This window comes from Notamacropus eugenii, chromosome 2 (assembly GCF_028372415.1).
Source record: "Notamacropus eugenii isolate mMacEug1 chromosome 2, mMacEug1.pri_v2, whole genome shotgun sequence".
In the NCBI taxonomy this organism is placed as follows: Eukaryota; Metazoa; Chordata; class Mammalia; order Diprotodontia; family Macropodidae; genus Notamacropus; species Notamacropus eugenii.
Window position 1 is genome coordinate 409,175,887 of NC_092873.1, and position 20,279 is coordinate 409,196,165.

The following is a 20,279-nucleotide window of genomic DNA, read 5'->3' on the forward strand; positions in this document are numbered from 1 at the left end:
TAGGCAGGGCTGACTCACAGCTGTCCATTCTTCTCCGTGTAAAAGCGGACTGACTTAATGGTTGCCACGACGACCACCATGCAGAGAGTGACAGGCACAAACAGCATGATCACGTGCTTTGCCCCATATTTCAGTGTCAGCTCTTCTTCCTCTTCATCCTCCTCCAAGCTGCTGCTTCTTGAGGAGCCCCTGCTGTCAGGGGTACACTGGTCAATGCTGCCATGGTTACACAGGCTGCCTTGGTGTTTCTGCAGGGGATACGGGGGGGGGGGTGAGAGGCACCGTCAGTGGCAGCCTTGGATCTCTCCCCCAATGGGCATTCAAGAATGGGCCCAAAGAGGATGAGGAAAATACCTTTTTTTGGTTAAAAACAACATATATGTTTCCCATTCCATCCTCATGATGAATGGGGAGATGCTGAGAATACCAGGTCTCACTGTGCTTACTGTATGTCATTTCACAAGCATCACTGATATTGTACTGCGGGTTGCAGATAGAGAGAAAAGTAAAGAACACGTTCCTTCCTTCAAGGAGCACACTCTCTAATGCTGGAGATAACATGTAAATAAGAGTGACATAATATCCAATGAGTAGATGGTGTGCTGATTGTTAAAAAGAAAAAGCACTTGATTTGGCAGAATAAAAAACTCACCTTAATGGCTTTCCTCCAACAAAGTATTTTCTGGGCTTAAGATCATACAAGATTCCTTGAAATATTTAACAAAGCTATTTTTGTTTAATGACTCTTTGATCATTAGTGTCAGGAGGGACATGAAGCATGGAGACCTATGCTGGCCAAATGCATAGGCCTCTGTCATGGAGGCAGTCCAGCACAGAGTCCAAGTAGAATAAAGAGTGCTCAGAGATGGTAAAGCTTTCAAGATGCAATCTACTCTGACTCCTCAGAGACATTTTTTTTAAACTTAATTTTGGGTTGTTTGTCATTTTTCACCAAAGTTCTAGTTAACTGAGGTATTAATGTGGTGCAACCGGATACCAAGGGAACCTTTAACCTATTCAAATATCACAGAATGTTGGAGCTGGCAGGAAGAACACCCAGTCCAGGGCTTCTTAATTTGGGATCTTGCTTTTAGCCAGGGACTATGATAAGCCCTGAGGATATAAAGACAGACCAAAATGATGGGTGCTTCAAAGCTAAGAAGGTCAATTTGTTTGATGGGCAGATTCCCCAAGGGAAACCAAGCTTTTAGTGGGGATACTGGGATCTCTCCTGCCCTTTTCTCCCAACTTTAGGACCCTTCCCTCCCCACCCTCACAGTAACAGAATCTTCCTTCGTGAGATCAGGCAAAACTTATCAGTGGTCCACAGCTCACAAAGGAAGGAAACTGTGTCTCCTTGATAAACACATTTAGCAACCTTACTCATGGCACTGAAGATGATGTGGTTCCCTCTTGGATGTCAGTCTTAAACTGACATCAATGGAAGGGATTGTTATATGGATGCCAACCCAAACTCCAATGTTCTAATGGAAGGAAAGAAGCAAGCACTTATTATGCACTTACTATGTGACAGGTGTTACTGTCTCCTTTGGTCCTTGCAACAACCTTGGGAGATAACTGTGATTATGATCCTCATTTTACAGATGAAAAAAGTGAGGCAGACAGAACTTAAGTGACTTGCCCAGGGTCACAAAGCTCTTAATCGTCTGAGACTAGATTTGAACTCAGGTCTTCCTGACTCTAGGCTCAGTGCTCTATCCACTGTGCTATGTGCCTCAAAATCATTAAGTCTACCAGCCTCACGGAAGGCACCATCTAAGCCATGCATTCTTAACCTTTCTGTGTGTCAGGGACTCCTTGGGAAGAATGGTGAACTATGCACCTTTTTCAGAATAATGTTTTTAAAAGCAAAAAATAAAATATATAGGATTACAAAGGAAAATAACTAAACTGAAGTAAAGATGTAATTTTTTCTCTCTGCAAGTTCATGGACCCCCTGATATCTACCCATGGCTATCTTGGGAGCCTAAGGATTCCAGGTGAAGAAGCCCTGATCTAATCCAATCCTTATCTGAACAAAAATATCCTTAAAATATCCCCATCATCATCCTCCAGAGGTCACTTGAAAACCTCGAGTGAGGGGAATTCATGATCACTTTCTGAGGTCAGTGACTGTCAAGAACCTGTTCTTTCTATTAAGTCTCTCCAGCCTTCCCTCATGTGCCCTCATTCTGCCCTCTCAGCCTCCACTCAGGTGCTCTTCTCCACCACTTGTGAGCGCAGGTGCACAGGAGACAAGGCCCGGGCAGGGAAAGGCAGATGTTCTTTCAGCAGAGGACCCTGCAGGCTGGATGGGGAGTGTCTGACTCACTTTATGTGACACTGGACAAGGCCCTCTGGCTCCTCTGGGCCTCAACCTCCTGATCTTTACTAAAATTGGAACAGACAACATTCTGTGGGGGAAGGTTGAAACAAGGAACAATTATTGCAAGTTTCCCTCCCTCTTTTTAAAAGCAAGAAATCATACACTATCTATTTTACAGTAACAGTAGTTCATGTTTGATTTAGTGCTTTAGGGCCACACGCTACTTTCCATACACTCTCTCACTTGGTTCTGAGAACAATCTCGGGAGGCTGCTGCTGTCACTTAGTTGTTATCCTCACTTTACATGAGGAAGTTGAGACAGAGAGAGACGACTGGCCCAGGATCGCATAAGATGTATCGTGTAACTGCAGAGATGTTTGCGTGCTGTCTCCCCCATTAGAATGGGAGCTCCTTTAGGACTGGTACCAAGTAATTACTTCTCTTTGTATCCTCAAGGCTTAGTATAGTCCCAGGCTAAAGAATTCTTTAAAAACAAATAACTAGTAATTGCCCCAAGATCAATCTGAAGAGTTGTATAACAAAATTTTATTACTGTAGAGTCTGGTTTCCTATGGGTCCCAGTCAGAGGTAGAATTCAAACTCAGGGCTAGTATACCCTCCAAGTTCATTGCTCTATACAATCAATCAATCAATCAACAATGTTTAATAAGTGCTTACCGTGGGGCCAGGCACTGTGCTGTGTGCTGGGGAGTTAAAAGTAAAAGTGAAACTAAATCAGAAACTAAATCAGAGGAGCAGGTTCAAATTGTACATCTGATGCTTACTCACAGGTAATTAGGGTAACTCCCTAGGTCTCTGTTTCCTTATCTATAGAATGAGGGGCCTGGACCAGATGGCCTTGTGCCTCTAGGTCTGTCCTCAAGAAGCTTATATTTTATGGGGAATAAACAACACATATAAATGTAAGTAAAGACAAAATACATACCAAGTGAAAGCTGTCTCAGAGAATGGAATAATGATGGGAAAAGCAAAAAAATTATATATATATATACACACATCTATGATTTATGAAAAGCATGAATTAGTGGTTTTAAAACAGATAAAACATGAGTTATATGATTTTGTTATCTTCAGACAAACTGGCACTGCTATGCAAAACTAGGTCAACCAATGGGAAAAGGAATTTAATTTATCCAGTCCAAGAGACCTACGCTGTACAAAAGCTTATTGTACACATGAAAGTATTAACATTTAATAATTAGTTCCTGGACCTAGAAACTTACTGTTATTTTAAAAGAATTCTTTAATTCTGTAGCCAGGGGCAGTGTTAAGCCCTATGGTACTAAAGAAAAGCAGGCCCAGCCCTAAAGGAGCTCCTTTTCTAAGGGGAGAGCCAGCACCTGAACAACTATGTGCAAATGAGATTCATATAATGTATATGGAAGATGATTTCAGAGGGACAGAAGGGTGGGGAGAAGGGGAGAAGGAAGACCCAGGACAGGCCTCCAACAGAAGGTAGGATTTGAGCTCAGTCTTAAAGGAAGTCAAGAAAGACAGGAGTAGGAGGGAAGGAGGGAAGACCTTCCAAGCATGGGAAGGAGAGACAGCCAGTGAAAAGGCACAGATAGAATGCTATATGCTAGGAACAGGAAGGATAATATTGTGGCATTGGAGCACAGATGTAGCGAAATCAAGTGTAAGAAGACTGGAAAGACAGGAAAGGGGATGTTCTAATTGATCCTGGAGGTAAGAGGGGAACAGAACTGTGCTTTAAGAAGAAAGAATTCTGATAGATGAATGAAGGATGGACTGGAGTTAAGAAAGACTTTGAAACAGGAAACCCAAACAAAAAGTTACTATAACAGTCCAAGTGACGAAAGACCAGCCCAAGGTACTGGTAAAGAAGGGCGATGCTGTAAGGTGGCAAACAACAAAACTTGGCACCACACTGGCTATGCAGGGTGAGTGAGAGTGAGGAGCCTGGAATGACACCAAGGTTTTGAGACTAGGACACTGAGAGAACAGTGGTGCCCTTAGGAAAGTGGAAAGAAGGGAGAATTTTGGGGAAAGATAATGAGTTCCGATTTTGGACAGGTACAGGACATCCAGTTTGAGGTGTCCAAGCGGTAATGTGAGACTAGAGGTCAGGAAGGAGATTAAGGCTAGGTAAACAGATCTGAGAATTGTCTTTAAAGAAACGATAAGTGAACCCATGGGAGCTGATGAGATCACAGAGAGACTCTGTAGAGGAGAAAGAAAAAGGGTTCAGGACAGACTCTCAGGAATCATCCATAATTGGTAGGTATGACCCTAAGATCCAATGCCTACTGGATAGTTCAAAATGGAAGTCCCAGAGACATCTCAGACTATGTGGCATGGTGGACAGAGTATCAAACTTGGGTGTTAGAATCCTGCCTCAATTACTAGTTGCGTGACCAAGGCAAATCTCTTAACTGTTCTGTGCCTCAGTTTCCTCATCTGTAAAATAAAGGGGCTTGACTTGATGGCCTCTAAAATGTCTTCCAGCTCTAAACCTATGTTTTAGATTCTCCCTCTCAAATCCACTCCAACTAAACTTTCCTATTTCTGTCCTATGAGTTCTCAAGTTCACCCTCAGGGTCATCTTCAATTACCCATTCTCTATTATCCTACATATCCAGTCAGGGAATTATTGTTACTATTGGCATAAAACTGAATTTCATCTGCCTTTTTACTGAGCCAGGAATCCTGCATCTCTCTAAGCTTTGCTTGTACTTTGCTTTGGATGGAATTAAATGCTGCCTTCTTAGAAGTGGATGAACTATCCTGCTGGCAAATCCTGTGGAGTTCCTGTTTTTCATTTAGCAGCTTCTGAATTTCCCCATCATTTTCATCAAACCAGTCTTAGTGTTTGCAAGTGTTCTGACCCAGATGAGCAAATGCAGTGCTGTACACCAAATCTCTGAAAGCTGCCCACTCCTTTTCTGCTCCACTGTTGCCAACTGTCTGTTGGCTCAACTTTCCCTCCAAGTCAGCAACAAACTGTTCACACTCAGAGAAGAGCTCTAATTTGATAACATTAATTCTTCTGGTAGTCATTTTGCCTTGGGGGTGGCACTTTTGATGAATGAGAATATTTAGCTTGGAAAGGATAAGTCTATGATCAGATCTATGACCAGCACTTTGCATCACACATTGCCTTCGTTACTCTCACATCTGTCTGTCTCTTCTCCTTACGATCACATAGTCTATTACATGCCAATTAGATGCCAATGTTTGCTGTGAGGGTGCATCCATGAAGGATGGCAGGATCCTTGCAGGATGAGGTACCAGACACTGAAGTCCTTGCTTGAATTAAAGTGCTAAACATTCAAACTATGCTTCAGAGAGTGCAACTCCAATGGGTTGGCCATGCTTTTTGAATACAAAATGTACGCTTGCCAAAAAGACTATTTTGTGGAGAACTCACATGGGGCAGGTGATCACATGGTGGTCAGAAGAAGCGATACACAAGGACACTCTCAAAGTCTCTCTCAAGAACTTTGGATTTGATTGTGTGACATGGGAGACAGGATCACTCAGCATGGCGTGGCCACATCACAAAGGGTGCTGTGCTCTATGAGCAAAGCAAAAAACAAAGGAAACGCAGGATGCGCAAATTTGGAGTACCACCCCAAATGTCCCATACCATCTGTGCCCAATCTGAGGTAGAACATTCTGAGCTCATATTGGTCTGATCAGCCACAGTCGGACACATTGAAACTTCACTTTATCATGGTGATGTCATTTTGGTCCTTTCTGAGAACAAAGGACAACAATGAACCAACCAACATGCCCAATCAGTTGCCAAACCAGGTTGTTTCTGTCACTACAATACATGCTATATTCTCTACTCACACAGCCACCACCCCCAGTCATGCTTTCACTGACTTTCACTTAGGTCCATTACAATAGTCACCTGATTCATCTCCCTGCCTCAAGGTTCTCCTCTTTCCAATACTTACTTTGCACAGCTGCCAAACTGATATTTCTAAAGGATAGGTCTAAGTCTTTCCCTCATTAGTAAAACCCAGTGGTTCCTCATCACTCCTCAGATCAAACACAAACCTTGGGGAAGTCACTTAGCCTCTGGCTGCCTCAGTTTCCTCAACTGTAAAACAGGGATTATAACAGCACCCACCTCCCAGGGTTGTTGTAAAGACTAAATGAGATAATATTTGTAAAGTGCTTAATACAGTTTGTGGAACAAAGTAAGGCTTAATTAAACAAGATACATATAATGTAAATGGAAGGTAATCTCAAATGGAGACAGGAATAGGTAGTCATAGTAGTAAGTGTTCCCTTTCCCCTCTTTCCCTTTAAAACCTTTCACAACCTGGCTCCCAGCTGTCTTTCCAGCCTTGTTATATATCACTTTCCTTCCTGACTTTATTATCCAATTAACAATCCATCCTGCTGTTCCTCACATATCACATTCCATCTCCTGTCTCCAGGTATATATGTACTGGCTGGCCATCCCACACACCTGGAACGTAGCCCCTCCTCACCTATGCCTCACAGAATCCCCCTTTTCCTTCCTTTCTTCCTGAAGCCTTTCCTGATCCCCCCAACTGGCAGAGTCCTCCCTCCTGAAAAATCTCAGTCATTTTGTGTATGTACACATTGTCTACTCCTATATAGAAAACATAAGTTCCCTTGGGGTAGAGATCATTCTATTTTTTTACTTTGTTGAAAAATGCATTGTGCTTGGTTTACTATAGTAGGCTCTTAGTAATACTTGTACTGTCTCTGAAGTAACTGTGCTTCATGGCTAAGCCTAGGGCAAAAAGGTGGGAGACTATATAAATAGGCAGTTAGGAAAAGACCAAATGGGGACCCTGATGGATGCAAGAATTTCCATTTTTCAGCTGTAGTTATATAAGCATGTGAGCAGTCTACTTAATTACATTAATAGCTTGAAACCAGAGCCAAGTAAAAGAGAGGGAGAAAACCTTTTGCAGGTCAAGTATCACTTTTCCAGACCACATTTCCAATCTAAATATTTAGAGGAAGAAGAGGAGGAAAGAGGCAAAGAGTTGATGAACAGGAACAGAAACAATCTAAAATCCACAGGCATTTAAAGGTTAAAGAAATTGGGATAATTTAACCTGGCAAGAGAAGGCTGAAGGATAACTTGAGTTGTCATACAAAGTTCAATGCAGTTCTCTATGTCCACCGAGAACAAATGGAAAAATAAAACGGAGGGGTGGGAGAGGCCAGACAATTTTTAAAAATTCATTGATATTTAGTAAGCCTTTGTTAGCCGCCTACAACCTAAGCTGGGCTGTACGGTTAAGAATGCTGGAGAAACAACCAGTACACAGATAAGTAAATGTATCAGTAATTTGCTGGGCAGGTAGAGGTGTAGTATCAGAGAAAGGCCCCAGAAGGAAGTGGCATTAAGAGAAAGTAGGGATTCTGAGAGGCGGAAGGCAGGAGGCAGAGGATTCTCGGCATGAGGCGCTGGTAGAAAGCTGGGGTAGAGGGTGAGGAGCAGAATAACAACAGCAGCAAAGATGATGATAACCAACATTGAAACAGCATTGACGACGTTGCTCCTGGCACCATGCTAAGAGCTTTACAATCATTATCTCACTTGATCCTCACAACAACCCTGGGGAGGTAAGTGCTATCCTTATCCCCATTTTTATAGATGAGGAAATTGAGGCAGACAGAGGTTGAATGATTTGCCCAGGGTTACACAGCTAGTCAGTGTCTAAGGCTGGATTTGAACTCAGGTCTTCCTAACTCCAAATCCAATATACTATCTGTTGCCTCACTGTAAAATATTATGTAAGTATTTATTAATAGTCTTATCCATTCTAATTTGTAGGTTAGTCAACAAAAAGTTTAATCCCAGGCTGGTTTCCTCTTGGCATCTATTAGCTTCTGGGCTGTACCCTTCCAATACCCATCAGTGCTTTCTCTGGGAATCAAAATAATGTTAATATTATCCTGAACAACATATAATTGGAACAGTAAATGTAGAGATATAAAAACCCTATCATTCATTTCAAAGTCAAAGTGCATTTGAGATGGCTTAAGGTTTGGGTTTATACACATTTTTATTGCTTCACCACCAGTATGGATCATCTGGAGGTGACAGTAAATTTCTGTTTTGAGTTTTTAAAGGACAACGACCCCAGGAAAGCTGTTTAAAACCTACAACCAGCCAGGCCACCTGCATGGCTGTTCCCCTTTGTCCTGAGCATGGGCCTACCTCTTGGATCTCCTTGTCTCTTTCTTCCATGAAGATCCCTTCTTGATAGGACCGAGCTGGGGGGCTCTCTGCTGACATCAGGGATGTCCTCTCATTGCACACTTCCTCCTCACTGTCTGAATTCATGAATGTGATCATGGTTCACTGCTTGAGAAGACTCTGAAAGGGAAGGCACGAAGAAAATCCATAGTGGCCACTGGGAATTTCAAGAAGCTGAAAGATTACTTACAGAGGGGAATAGATAGGGTCAGAAGGGGTTGACTTCAGATATAATAGAACAACCACATTTTAAATATCTGTAACGGAAATGTCAAGTCAGAAGACTCACGTGAAGGGTTAGTAAAGGATTCTACCTACTGTTCTGATGGTGCACTAGAAACGTCTATCTTAGTGTACCAAGGGCCCAAGCATAGACCTCTAGAGAAGGGATGTCCTCGCACACCAGCTGTATTCTATAATGATTAAGTAAAATAAATTATCTCAGAGAAGCAAGCGAAAGGACTCTCTGATATCCACCTTAATGAAAAGAGGAGTTGTTAGATAACAATAAGGCGCACCCTTTACTGTTGACATCTGAATGGGGACATGGAATGCCCTTTTTTCTCAGGCCCACAACAGGGCCCTTGAGTGATTCTCAAAGAAAGACATTCTTTTTCTGCAAACCAGTCTGTATGTCCTCAATCTAAGTGACTGGCTTTACAACCCACATCCTTTGACTCCAAACTCAGCATCATTTCCACAGTGCCTCACTTTCATTCTCAAGTAGGGTACTAAAAAAGGGGAACAAGCATTGTTAAGTACCTACTATGTGCCAGACATTGTGCTAAGAGCTTTATAAAGATTATCTCACTTGATCAGCAAGCCCAAGATAGCTGATGGCTTACAGGATAGTGGTTTCTTCATAGTGTACTATGAAGTTTTACACTGTAAATTGGTTATCCTTTGGTTTCTGGCATAAGTTAATCATTAAATTATTATCTTTCTCCCTAGTGTCTAATCAAAAGCATCATTCTTCCTACTCCTCCCATACCCCAGATCCTCAAGGGTAGCTGAGGAATGGGTGACAATTGGCTCCATGCTGAAACAAAAGTCCATCTTTTTACTGACAACAATCCTTCCAGTAATGCTGTATGACTATGAAATCCATGGAAATCCACAGTGTCTTAAGAATTAAACTTCAGAGCCACCTTCAAATAGTGACTTTTTTTCCCCAGTAACAAGAGGAAGCATATGGGGGTAGGTGGGCCACCAAAATTGGGTGAAGGAGTCTGTAGATTAAAAAAAATAATAAATTGGAAACTACTGACCTAGGTAGGAATGAGCAACCTCCCACATGAATGCTGTTCCTTGCAAGAGCCAATACAATACTCTTCCTCCTTCCATCACACTCTGAAACAGCATGTGTGAAAGGAGAAGTGGAGAAACATTGAACAAAGACTCTTGATTAAAGATAAAATGGGAAGAGAAATGAGAGAACTATTTACCAAAACAGGATGAACAAGGAAATAGAAGCAGGTAGAAATGAACATCTTTTTGTCTGAATTTCCCTAGCTAGAACCCAGCATCTTCAGTAAGAAGCCTTTCCTGATCCCCCAACTGTTCGTGATCTCCCCTTCAAACTACCTTGTCTATGTTTGTATTTACTCACTTGAAATTTAAGCTGTATATGTCTTTATATATACATCTTGTCTCCTCCTTTGTGGAGCGTTTCATTCTTTGTACTCATGTCCTTAGCATCTGACATACCAGTGATGCTTAATAAATACTTGGTGACTGATAGTCAGCAATGGTCAGGAGAACAAATTCTGGCTTGGATGTTTTTTGTCCTGTGGAGATTAGATATCAGACCACAACAGCAGACTTACTGAAAGGCTTCCAAATGGGCCATGTGCCCATGTGAGTTCTTGAAATGGGATGTTTGCTTTTTTTCTCTGCGTGTAGAACAGATCTCCCACCAACATCATCTATGTGCGAGACCTGTGCTATGTACTAGATGTCATCATTCCGTAACAACCCACAGGAGATTAGGAGTGGTAGAAAGAACACTAGATTTGAAGGCAGAAGCCCTGCTATAGACTGAGTTACCATGGCCAAGTCCAATATATCTCTCAGTCCTCAGGGGATTGGAATAGATGATGTCTAAAAGTTCTTCCTGAGTCTAAATTCTACACATCAAAGCATAGGGAAACCTCAGAATACAATGCTGATGTGATCTTCTTCCCTCTCTACCCTACTTCAATTCAACACAAAATAGAACACATTTTTCTCATTCCCCCTGCATACAAACATGTACCCCAATCCTTCCCCTAAATTACATACATATATGTATTCAAATTATATAGATACATATGCACAACGCCTATGTGTGTATATACATATATAAATATAAGTATACATATGGAAATATAAATTATATTATACACACATACATACAACCTGGGCTTCTGATATGTTTCATGTCATAGTATAAAGAAAAATGAATTTGGAATCAGAGAGGTCCTTGGTTCAAATGCAGCTCTACTCCATATGTTCTGGGAATCACTTGCATCTCTCTGGGCCTCAGAAATTACATAGGATCATCTCTCTAAGGTCCTTTCCAGCTCTAAATCCTATGATCCAATCATAAGATGGGATTTTTCTGATATTCTCTCACCTGTGACTATTACAAGGTGAAGACCATGAAAAGAATTAGAGCTGTAGGTAAGCAGAAAATATTCCTGAATTAAAGACATTCACAGTCAATTGTCTAGGGACAACTCCTGGCTCTCCCATGAGCATATCAAACTCAATAAGGCCCACCCAGTACACATATTTCTCCTTAAACTTGCCCCTCCTCCACACTTCTCTACTTGTGTTGAGGGTACCACACCCTTCTAGTCGTGTGTGTGTGTGTGTGTGTGTGTGTGTGTGTGTGTGTGTGTGTATGTATGTGTGTGTGATCCTTTATGCTTCCAGTTCCCAACCCCCATCTATCAATCAGTTGCCATGTTTAGGAGATTCTAACTCCATAACATGTGTCTGTCCCCTTTTCTCCTCTCACATAGCCACCCGAATTCAAGCCCCACCTCAACACCTCTCTCCCAGACCACTGAACCTAACTGAACTCCCTCCCATTCTCTCTCTCACATCCATCTTCCACAGAGCTGCTAAGATAATCTTTCTGAAGCACAGGTCTGACCACATCCCATCACGTCCCAAAAGCATTTCACATTACCCTACTGCCACTAGAATAAGTGCCAACTCAGCCTAGTAGTTAAGGCCCTTTATGAACTGGCTCTTACCTGCCATCAAAAGGTGTCCTGCTGAGCCAACACCTGTTTCCCTCTGGAGAGAAAAATGTGCAAGGTTCACTGGGGGACTCTAGGCCATGGGGAAAGGTGGCAGAACTGACCTCTCACTAGTTGAGTTAGTCAGGGAGAACAGCCAGCACTTTGCAGATTCCCTAGGAAGGAGGCAAGGTGGCCCCTAATCCCCGTAAGGCAACAGCAAACAATCTCATCAGGTCCCAGCCCTGAGCAGAGGTCCTTGCTGGGTCTACCTAGCCACGGCAGACTATTCTGAAGGATGGAAAGGAGGAAAATCACAGGATTAAGAGCTGGAAATCTTGTCAATGGCAGGGGCAAGTCTTTGTATCCCCAGCACCCAGAACAGTGCCTATGGATTGACTGATTAGAGATCAACTAAAGCAGCATCATTTTACAGATTAACACACTGAAGCCCAGAGAGAGATTACTTTCTTGAGAGTGGTAGAGATGAGACTAAATTGGGGGTGGAGTGGATTCAATGCTCTTTCCACAGCCTGAGTACTTTACTTTCCAAGGTATAGCTAAGTTTTCCACAGTGCCCAGAAGTCCTTAGAGAAAAAGTCACTCAGATGGTGTACAATTTATGAACAACTCTGCCAAGCAACACCACAAGATGCTTGTCCAACCCAAGCTTTGCTGACGCACAGAAGTAACCTAGAGGGAAGTCGGGGAGGGATTCTGTGGCTCCCAAACAGGTAGGGGTAAGGCTGTGCAACTGATACACCTGGCAGAGGTAAAGCGATATCTAATCAAGGAAATGAAGATTCTAAACAGCTCCTCCCTCCTATGATCCTTCTGCAAAGTCCATTTATTTGACTTACAGATGGCATAAGGCTCTAGTTACCAAGATTGATCTCAAAGTTAAGACAGGGCCAGGTGGTAGAGGACTGAGGGGAGGGAAAAAAAAAAACAAACAAATCAGGCCTGACCAAGGCACTCAGGGCTACATCAGGAAAGCTTCCTTCCAATTGTAACTCAAATCACCCAGCAGAACAAGAACATTTTTGCTGAAACCTGCTCTGGCCCTGAGAAACTTTTAAAGCCAATATCTATAGAAAACATCCCAGTACTGGGTCTCATTATTCAGGTGTATCTGGTTGAAAAAGCTGAATGAGCGGATCTGGCAGAATTGTCCCTTCTGACTTGCAGAATTTCAGCAAACCTGCTTAGGCCTGCAGTTCCCTGCGGTTATGATGAAACCCAGTGACCCACTTTCCTCTTCGTTCCTGTTTTATTTAGATCCAAAATGAGGTATGTGGAGGAATGCAAAGGAGGTCTGCCCTTAAATTTGAAGGCCAAACGACAGTGGGACTGACAACATGTCAAAAACCCTATGGAGAAAAGCAGTGACTGAATTATTGCTCTAAAAGCAAATTTGGAACATTGAATATTAAGTACTTATGCAGTCTCACTTGAGTCTGCAGCATGGGGAATAGGTTCGGGGCACCCTGTTTATTTAAGAAAGCAAACAAACACAGCCTGGATTAAGTTGACAGGGAATGGAAGGGTACAAAAGATACAAAAACCTTGTATGCTCTCACACAGCAGTCATGGTAACCTCATTACATGAGAAATGATTACTGCCCTGCCTTTATGAGCATTTACTTCGACCAAAGGCTGAGTACTGCCCTTAGAATTCATGGAGCATCACCCTTTTCCATAGCCCTCCACATCCCAGCACCAGAGGCTATCCTTGGCCATGTCTTCAATCATCTTGGCCACTATCCATCAAGACACACTTGGAACCAACCTGGACAACTGCTTTTCCCACAATGTGGCTGCTGAAACTGAGATGGCTCTGGTGCTGGGTGTTGGTGGGACCTGGAGTTCAGGGTTAGGCCCACGGCAGAGCAGCTTTGCCAGCCCATGTGATGCAACACTCCTTCGGCAGGCATCTGTCCCCAGAGTGGTCAGCTATGCTAGAAGATCAGGAAGGCCATAGTTGTTAGACAAATTAGGAGCAGGTTGAGTTATCCCACAGGGAAATTATGAGGGATGCACTGGCCTCTTATACCAGTCACTGCTCCTTAGGTCCCAAGCAGTCTTCATTATGGTATCTTTTTTGTCCTTCAATTTTCTTGTCTTGTCCAGAAAAGTGATACTTAAAAAATAAAAGATAAAAACATTTCCTTACCCCAATACTTTACTGTATTTCCTAGTGCCATGAGTAGGAGAAAGTGGGGGGGAAAGGAATTTTTTTCCCCAAGTGGTTATGAAGAACTCAATCCCATGAGCATCCCTTAAATGCCTACTGACTTATATGCCAGAGCCCCCAAAAAGAAAAAATAACTTTGATTGCACTTAAGTAGCCACTATACTCTAAACTGCGTAAGGATAGAGACCAGAGCACCGGCTCTGAAGTCAGAAGACTTGGGTTCAAATCCCACCTCTGACACGATTTTTGACCATTGGCAAGTCAGATAATGTTTCTTGACTCAGTCTACCCATTTATAAAATGAGGAGCCTTCCATTACTACATCTATAACCCCATGATCTATGACTTAGCTACAGTCTGACTGACTAGGACAAATGCTGTGTACAAAGCAGGCCTTTAATAAAGATTTGTTGTTTCTTCCATTCTGATGGGAGGGTGGAGGGAAGGAGCCCTGGGGATGACATGTACACACATTCAAAGACATGAAAAACACCAGAAGTCAACAATGCAAAGTCCCTCTGTCCACCTCCACCCCCCCCACGCCCCCCCCCTCCAAATTAGCAGTTGGGGAAAAATTATGGATTTCTTTTTTTTCTGACTGGAGACATTTGTAAGACAAGAGGGAGAACCAATGGGGAGTGGACACACATCAGCAAGTAGAAGAAACATGCTGGGGCTCCTGGAAAATTTCTCTAGCCTAGAAAAGTGAGGGCTCTCTGATCTACAAAATAATAAAAACAGCTGATACTGATACAGCGATTTAAAGTTTTCAAGATACATTACATACTTCCTCTCATTTGATCCTCTCAATAACCCTGTGAGGAAGGTGCTGTAATTTTTATCCCCATTTTACAGAGAAGGAAACTAAGGCCCCCAAAGTCCACTGAAATGGTTATTAAGTGATCTGCTCAGGGTCACTTATCTAGTAAAGTATCTAAGGCAGGGTATGAACCAAGGTCTTCCTCTTTCCAAGTCCAGAGCTTTATTCTATATACCAAGATGAGTCTTGTGCAGTTAATGGCCACTCTCTTATCTCCAACTCCACACCTTTACCCCTCCAGAAGGAGGTCATCCTCCTCACTTCCTTGTGAGTTCAGCAGACTGCAGACTGAGAGCCACAAAGAATCCCTGAGACCAGCTAGTCCATCCCCTTTACTTCACACATGATGAAACTGAGGCCCAGAGAGGCTCTTGACCCCTCTGAAGTCACCTAGATACAAACTGGCCCACTACAAATATAGGAGTTTTCCCACTATAACCAATCACCTCTCCACCTGGTCCACGGCTTGATGAAGAATAGGTGAGGTTGGAAGGCCAAGGGTTTCCTCAATTTACATCCTCTTCTCCTACCCACCCCAAGTTCAAGTTTCTATATGAAGTGACTACATTCATATCCCCCTAGAATGATGAGCCCCCATGGGGGGGTGGGGACAACAGGCCTTTCTTAAAGGATCCTGGAATGAAAGAACATATGGTCTGTGGATTAGAGGCTCTTGTATCCCAATGACAGCACAACTGGTGAGACATGTTACATGGGAACATCCAGATGGCTGCATTCACTGCAATCATATTAGGTGAAGCAGCTCTTTTCTGTTGTGTTATCTTCAATATTCAAAGCAATATTTCCCTGTTGGAAAGTGTAACTGTAAGCAACCTAGCATACCCAGGATGACCTGCTAGCACAGATCCAGATCTGCTTTTCTTAAAGGAAAGCAACTTTTAAGGGGTCAAATCTTCTTTAATTACATTTACTAGTTCAGGGGAAAAGTCAGCACCCCAAATATCAGAGAAAATACGAACAGAGAAATGAGCATAAAGACCAACAGACAAGGACTCTGCCTGAATCAAAGCAATACTGCTATACACTTTACATACAACCACTGCACTGAGGCAGCCTTTACATCTGAACAGTCGGGGGTCTGAACATATGGTCACTCAGACTCTCAACCAGGGAATCACAAGGTCCTTCTCATAAGCAAGTCCCCAAAGTAAAACCTCACCTCAGAGTATACATACCCTTCTCAGAGCCAGAAGGCATCATAACCCTCGTGACTCAGTGTCTAATTAGAAATTAACAAAAGGAGTGGGCCTTCTTACAAACAAGTCTCCCCTAAACAAGTCTCTCTTAATGGGCTTCACGTGAGGCCTGTTAATGGGTAGGGAGATCTTAAATGCCTTTAACATTACAGAAAGTCAGACTTTTTAAAATTACACTTAATATAAAAGACCCATAGAGGAAGACAGACTTCCAGAAAGTCTTCAGAGTGTCTGGTTTGTTTATCCAAACCCTTTGCTGTTGCTGTAAGGTCTCCTTAAGGCTAGAGAGTGGTCCTGGGATTTCACTGGTAGAGAAAATGCACAGATTAGAAAGCTCGTTTTACCAATGCTGGTCAGTTCCTTCTCTGCAATTTGTAGTCTCAGAGCTTCCCAGAACACTCAGAAGTTGAGTGACTTGCCCAGATCACAACCATTCTGGGTCAGAGGTGGGCTTCGAACCCAAGCCCTCCTTGCTCCAAGAGTAGCTTTCTAATCACTAGGCTATGATGCCTCTCACTCAGTGACCTTCCATCTCCTTTGATGGTCCTGGGCAACCAAGAGCCCAGATGGGTTTACGCTGACCCACATTTCTGGTAAATGCCAGTGGCTTGCTTTGGACATGTATGATATAACTTAAGTACTGGCCTGCTCCAGCAGCTTCTGCATCCCCAGGAGGACCTGAAAGAGGGGACCTCTTTTCTAGAGATGCTTTCAAGGGATCTTTAGTTCACAGATCTAGAGCTTGGAAGAAGTCTTAGAAGACACTGAATTCATTTTGAAGATAAGGAAACTGAGGACCTTGCAACTCCTGAAGGACATAAAAGTAGTAAAAATGGCAGTCAGCAACTGAACCCAGGGCCTCTGATTCCAGATGCAACAGCTTTCTACTATATCCATGCTGCCTCCCTATTTTTTCATCTTTCATCTGTTTTGTTACCCTCCTTCTAGTTGCAGTCTTTTTAAAGGCAGATTTTACCAGGGTCTGGAGTCTGTAAAACAAAGGGACTATCTCAGAGAAAATAAGGGTTCAAAGGACTGGGGTTGGAAAGGGCCTTAGAGAGAATTTGGTCCTGAGCCCTTCATTTTACAAATGAGGTAGATAGGTTGTGCAGCAGACAGAGAGCTGGACCTGGACTGAGGAAGACCTAAGTTTACAATTAGCCTCAGATACCAGCTGTGTAGCCTTGGACAAGTCACTTAAGTGTGGTCTGCCTCAGTTTCCTTATCTGTAAAATGGAGATAATAATAGTAGCTACTTCAGAGGGCTGTTGAGCAGATAAATGAGATATTTGTAAAGAGCTCTGCAAACTTAAGTGCTATATAAATGCTAACTATTAGGAAAAAATGCTGGTTATTATTACAAGGTAAATGAGGCCCATGAGCAATGTGACTTATCTAAGGTAATACAGCTAATGACAGAACTAGAATCTGAACCCTGTTCATCCTGAATTTCAAGCCTGTTATTTCTGTCACCATCATTGCCTAAATCATCACTAAATTCCTTTCCAGCTTTAACAATCTATAAATCTATTACATTTTCCCAAAAAGGATATTACATCATCTGTATAGTGAAGGACCTGATTTAGATGATCCCCAAGGTCCCTTCTGGCTGTGGCATTCTATGGTTCTCAGATTCTAAGTTCTTCCTGTTCACTGATTTTATATAGCTGTTTGTTCCTGATGTCACCATGCATTCTGCCTGACCAGTAATAGTTGCATGGATCCCAATGGAATGACCTTAACATTTAACAGAAAATTCTTGAAGCCTGGACCCAAGTTGGCAAATATAGAGGGGTTAGTGGAAGTTACTCAAAAGCTTGCGAAAACATGTTCTGGGCAGCATCCAAAGGCAGCTGTACTAGAGCTTTCCTCAGCAGGTTATGTGGACCACCACAGCTCCAGAGAACACTCTTCCTCCAGGCCATGATATTCCTCTGAATAGTAAGGAAATTTTATAGTAGCAGCTGATGTTCCATAAGCCCCTGAAGTAACTAACATTTATAACATGGAAATCCTAATTCCATCTCTGACTCTAATTCTGCTCTGTCTCCATTTCTAACCCTATTTCTGTCTCTGTCCTAACCCTAATTCCATTCAATCTCAATTCAACATTTTTTAAAAACTGTAATTTTTTGCATCTTTTAAAAATATAATTAATTTATTTTTTAGTTTTCAACATTCACTTCCATAAGATTTTGAGTTTTAAATGTTCTCTCTCGCTCTCCTCCACTTCTCCAAGATGGCCTGCAATCTGATATAGGCTCTACTTATATATTCATATTAAACACATTTTTATATTAGTTATGATGTAAAGAAGAATCAGAACTAACATGAGGAACCACAAGAAAGAACAAAACAACAAAAGAAAAGGAGAGCAAACAGTATGTTTCCATCTGCATTCAGACTCCAAAGTTCTTTCTCTAGATGTGGACGGCATTTTCCATCGTGAGTCTTTTGGGGTTGTCTTAAATCTTTGCATTGCTGAGAAGAGGTAAATCTATCAAAGTTAGTGATCACATAACTGTGGTTGTTGCTGTGTACAAAGGTCTCCTGGTTCTGCTCCTTTCACTCATCATTGGCTCATTCATATATGTCCTTCCAGGCCTCTCTGAAGTCCTCCTGTTCATCATTTCTCATAGCACAAAAGTATTTCTTCACATTCATATACCACAACTTGTTCCACCATTTCTCAGTTGATGGACATCCCCTCAATTTCCAACTCTTGGCCACGACAAAAAGAGCTGCTATAAATATTTTTGTATATGTGGGTCCTTGTTTCATTTTTATGATCTCTTTGGGATACAGACCTATAAGTGGTATTGCTGGGTCAAAGGTCAACACCATGTGCCTGGCAGAGTGCTCAGTACTAAGGATACCAAGGCAATAAACAAAGAGAACTCCTGACCTCTACTGGCTTTCATACTGAAAGTTTAATAGGAGGACCAGGCACATCAATTGACATATAAAATATGCTTGGTCTTTCAAGATATTTTAAAATTCCAGTCCTTCTAGCTTTTTAAGCTAAATAAGCTTTTTTTCAACAGAAAGCCATTTTGACTATTAAACTGAATCCACATAAAGAACCATAGGCTTTGGAGATGAGAGAGGCCTTAAAGATCATCTGGTTCTGAAATACTGAATACCTGTAGCACAGGGCCCCTCAACAGTCCCTGAAGGAATCAGATGAAAATGTAATTGGGAAATATTTATCAAAATAAATAAAAAGACAGATGTTACATTTTAAAACTATGTAAATATGTGGTCAGCAGGGATTATGTATGGATTAGTGGCCCATTTCTTTTTGAGGTGACTGATCTAGTTGATCACTCAAGAAGCATATTTATTATGCACCCACTATGTGTCAGGCTCTGTGCCACATGCTGGGAATATAAAGATACAAACAAAACAGTGCTGGTCTTTGGGGTGCTTACATTCTACTGGAGAAAATGACATATGGACATACAAATACACATAGGACAAATACAACGTATCTGAGGGAAGAGGGAAATGACCAGTTCCCTCATTTGGTAGATGAAGGATCTGAGGGTTGGAAAACTAGTTAACAGAAAAGCCAGGATTGGAAATGAAGTCTCTGACTCCTAATACAGTATGCTCTTCCATTCACTAAGCCACACTGGCACTGTAGTTTCTAAGAAAACATTTTATTTTAAAAATACTTTGCAGGGTAGACTGAGCTAGACTCTTGAGATCACAATGGCAGTACCATCTGGTGAAAGAAAGAATGGAGCAGAAAGAAGGCAAAAGACCTGAGTTCCAAACCCAGCTCTGTCCTCTACTACCTTTGTGACCTTGGACAAATCCACTTAACAGATCTGAAAGCCAGTGTTCTTCCTCTGTAAAATAGAATAATGATTGCCCCCATCTGAGCTCTTAGGATTGTTGCTTTAAAATAAGCTAATGTATGGGAAGGCTCTAAGAAAAGAAACAAGTGATACAATGCAACATATTATTATTAAGAAATAGTCAAGGTGGGATGACTTTGGGAACCTCCTGTCTGAAGGAAACTAAGCAGGAGGAGGGAACATGGAATAAAAGAGCTGAAAGGGGGTGATAACCAGCCCCGTGCCCTCAGGAAATGATAAATGGCAACCTCTGGGTATTTTTCCAAAAACACAGGAACAGAAGGCTGACCTTTTGCAAGCAAAACATACAAACTACCATCTCCAGGGAAATTAGTATTTCTAGTCCAAAAGGCAAAAATTTTCCTAGAGAATATCAGGCCCATAGTACCACACC

The 20,279-nt window shown here is 42.1% G+C and overlaps 1 protein-coding gene across 8 annotated transcripts in view; it reads right to left on the bottom strand.

Annotated features, from left to right (window-relative positions):
- Positions 1 to 20,279, bottom strand: part of PSEN2 (presenilin 2) — a 39,102-nt gene that overhangs the window by 16,321 nt on the left and 2,502 nt on the right. For 7 of the 8 annotated variants that reach the window (XR_011975449.1, XM_072647680.1, XM_072647677.1 and 4 more), the window contains exons 2-3: positions 8,526 to 8,684; positions 19 to 248 (exon numbers count right to left, since the gene is read on the bottom strand). Coding sequence is in view for 7 of the 8 variants with exons in the window: in XM_072647680.1 (XP_072503781.1) it covers positions 19 to 248; positions 8,526 to 8,663 (368 nt within the window). In the remaining variant the exon portion in view is untranslated. Of the gene's footprint in view, positions 1 to 18; positions 249 to 8,525; positions 8,685 to 13,580; positions 13,603 to 20,279 lie in introns of those variants that run through there. The other variant, XM_072647679.1, reaches the window with a different exon arrangement.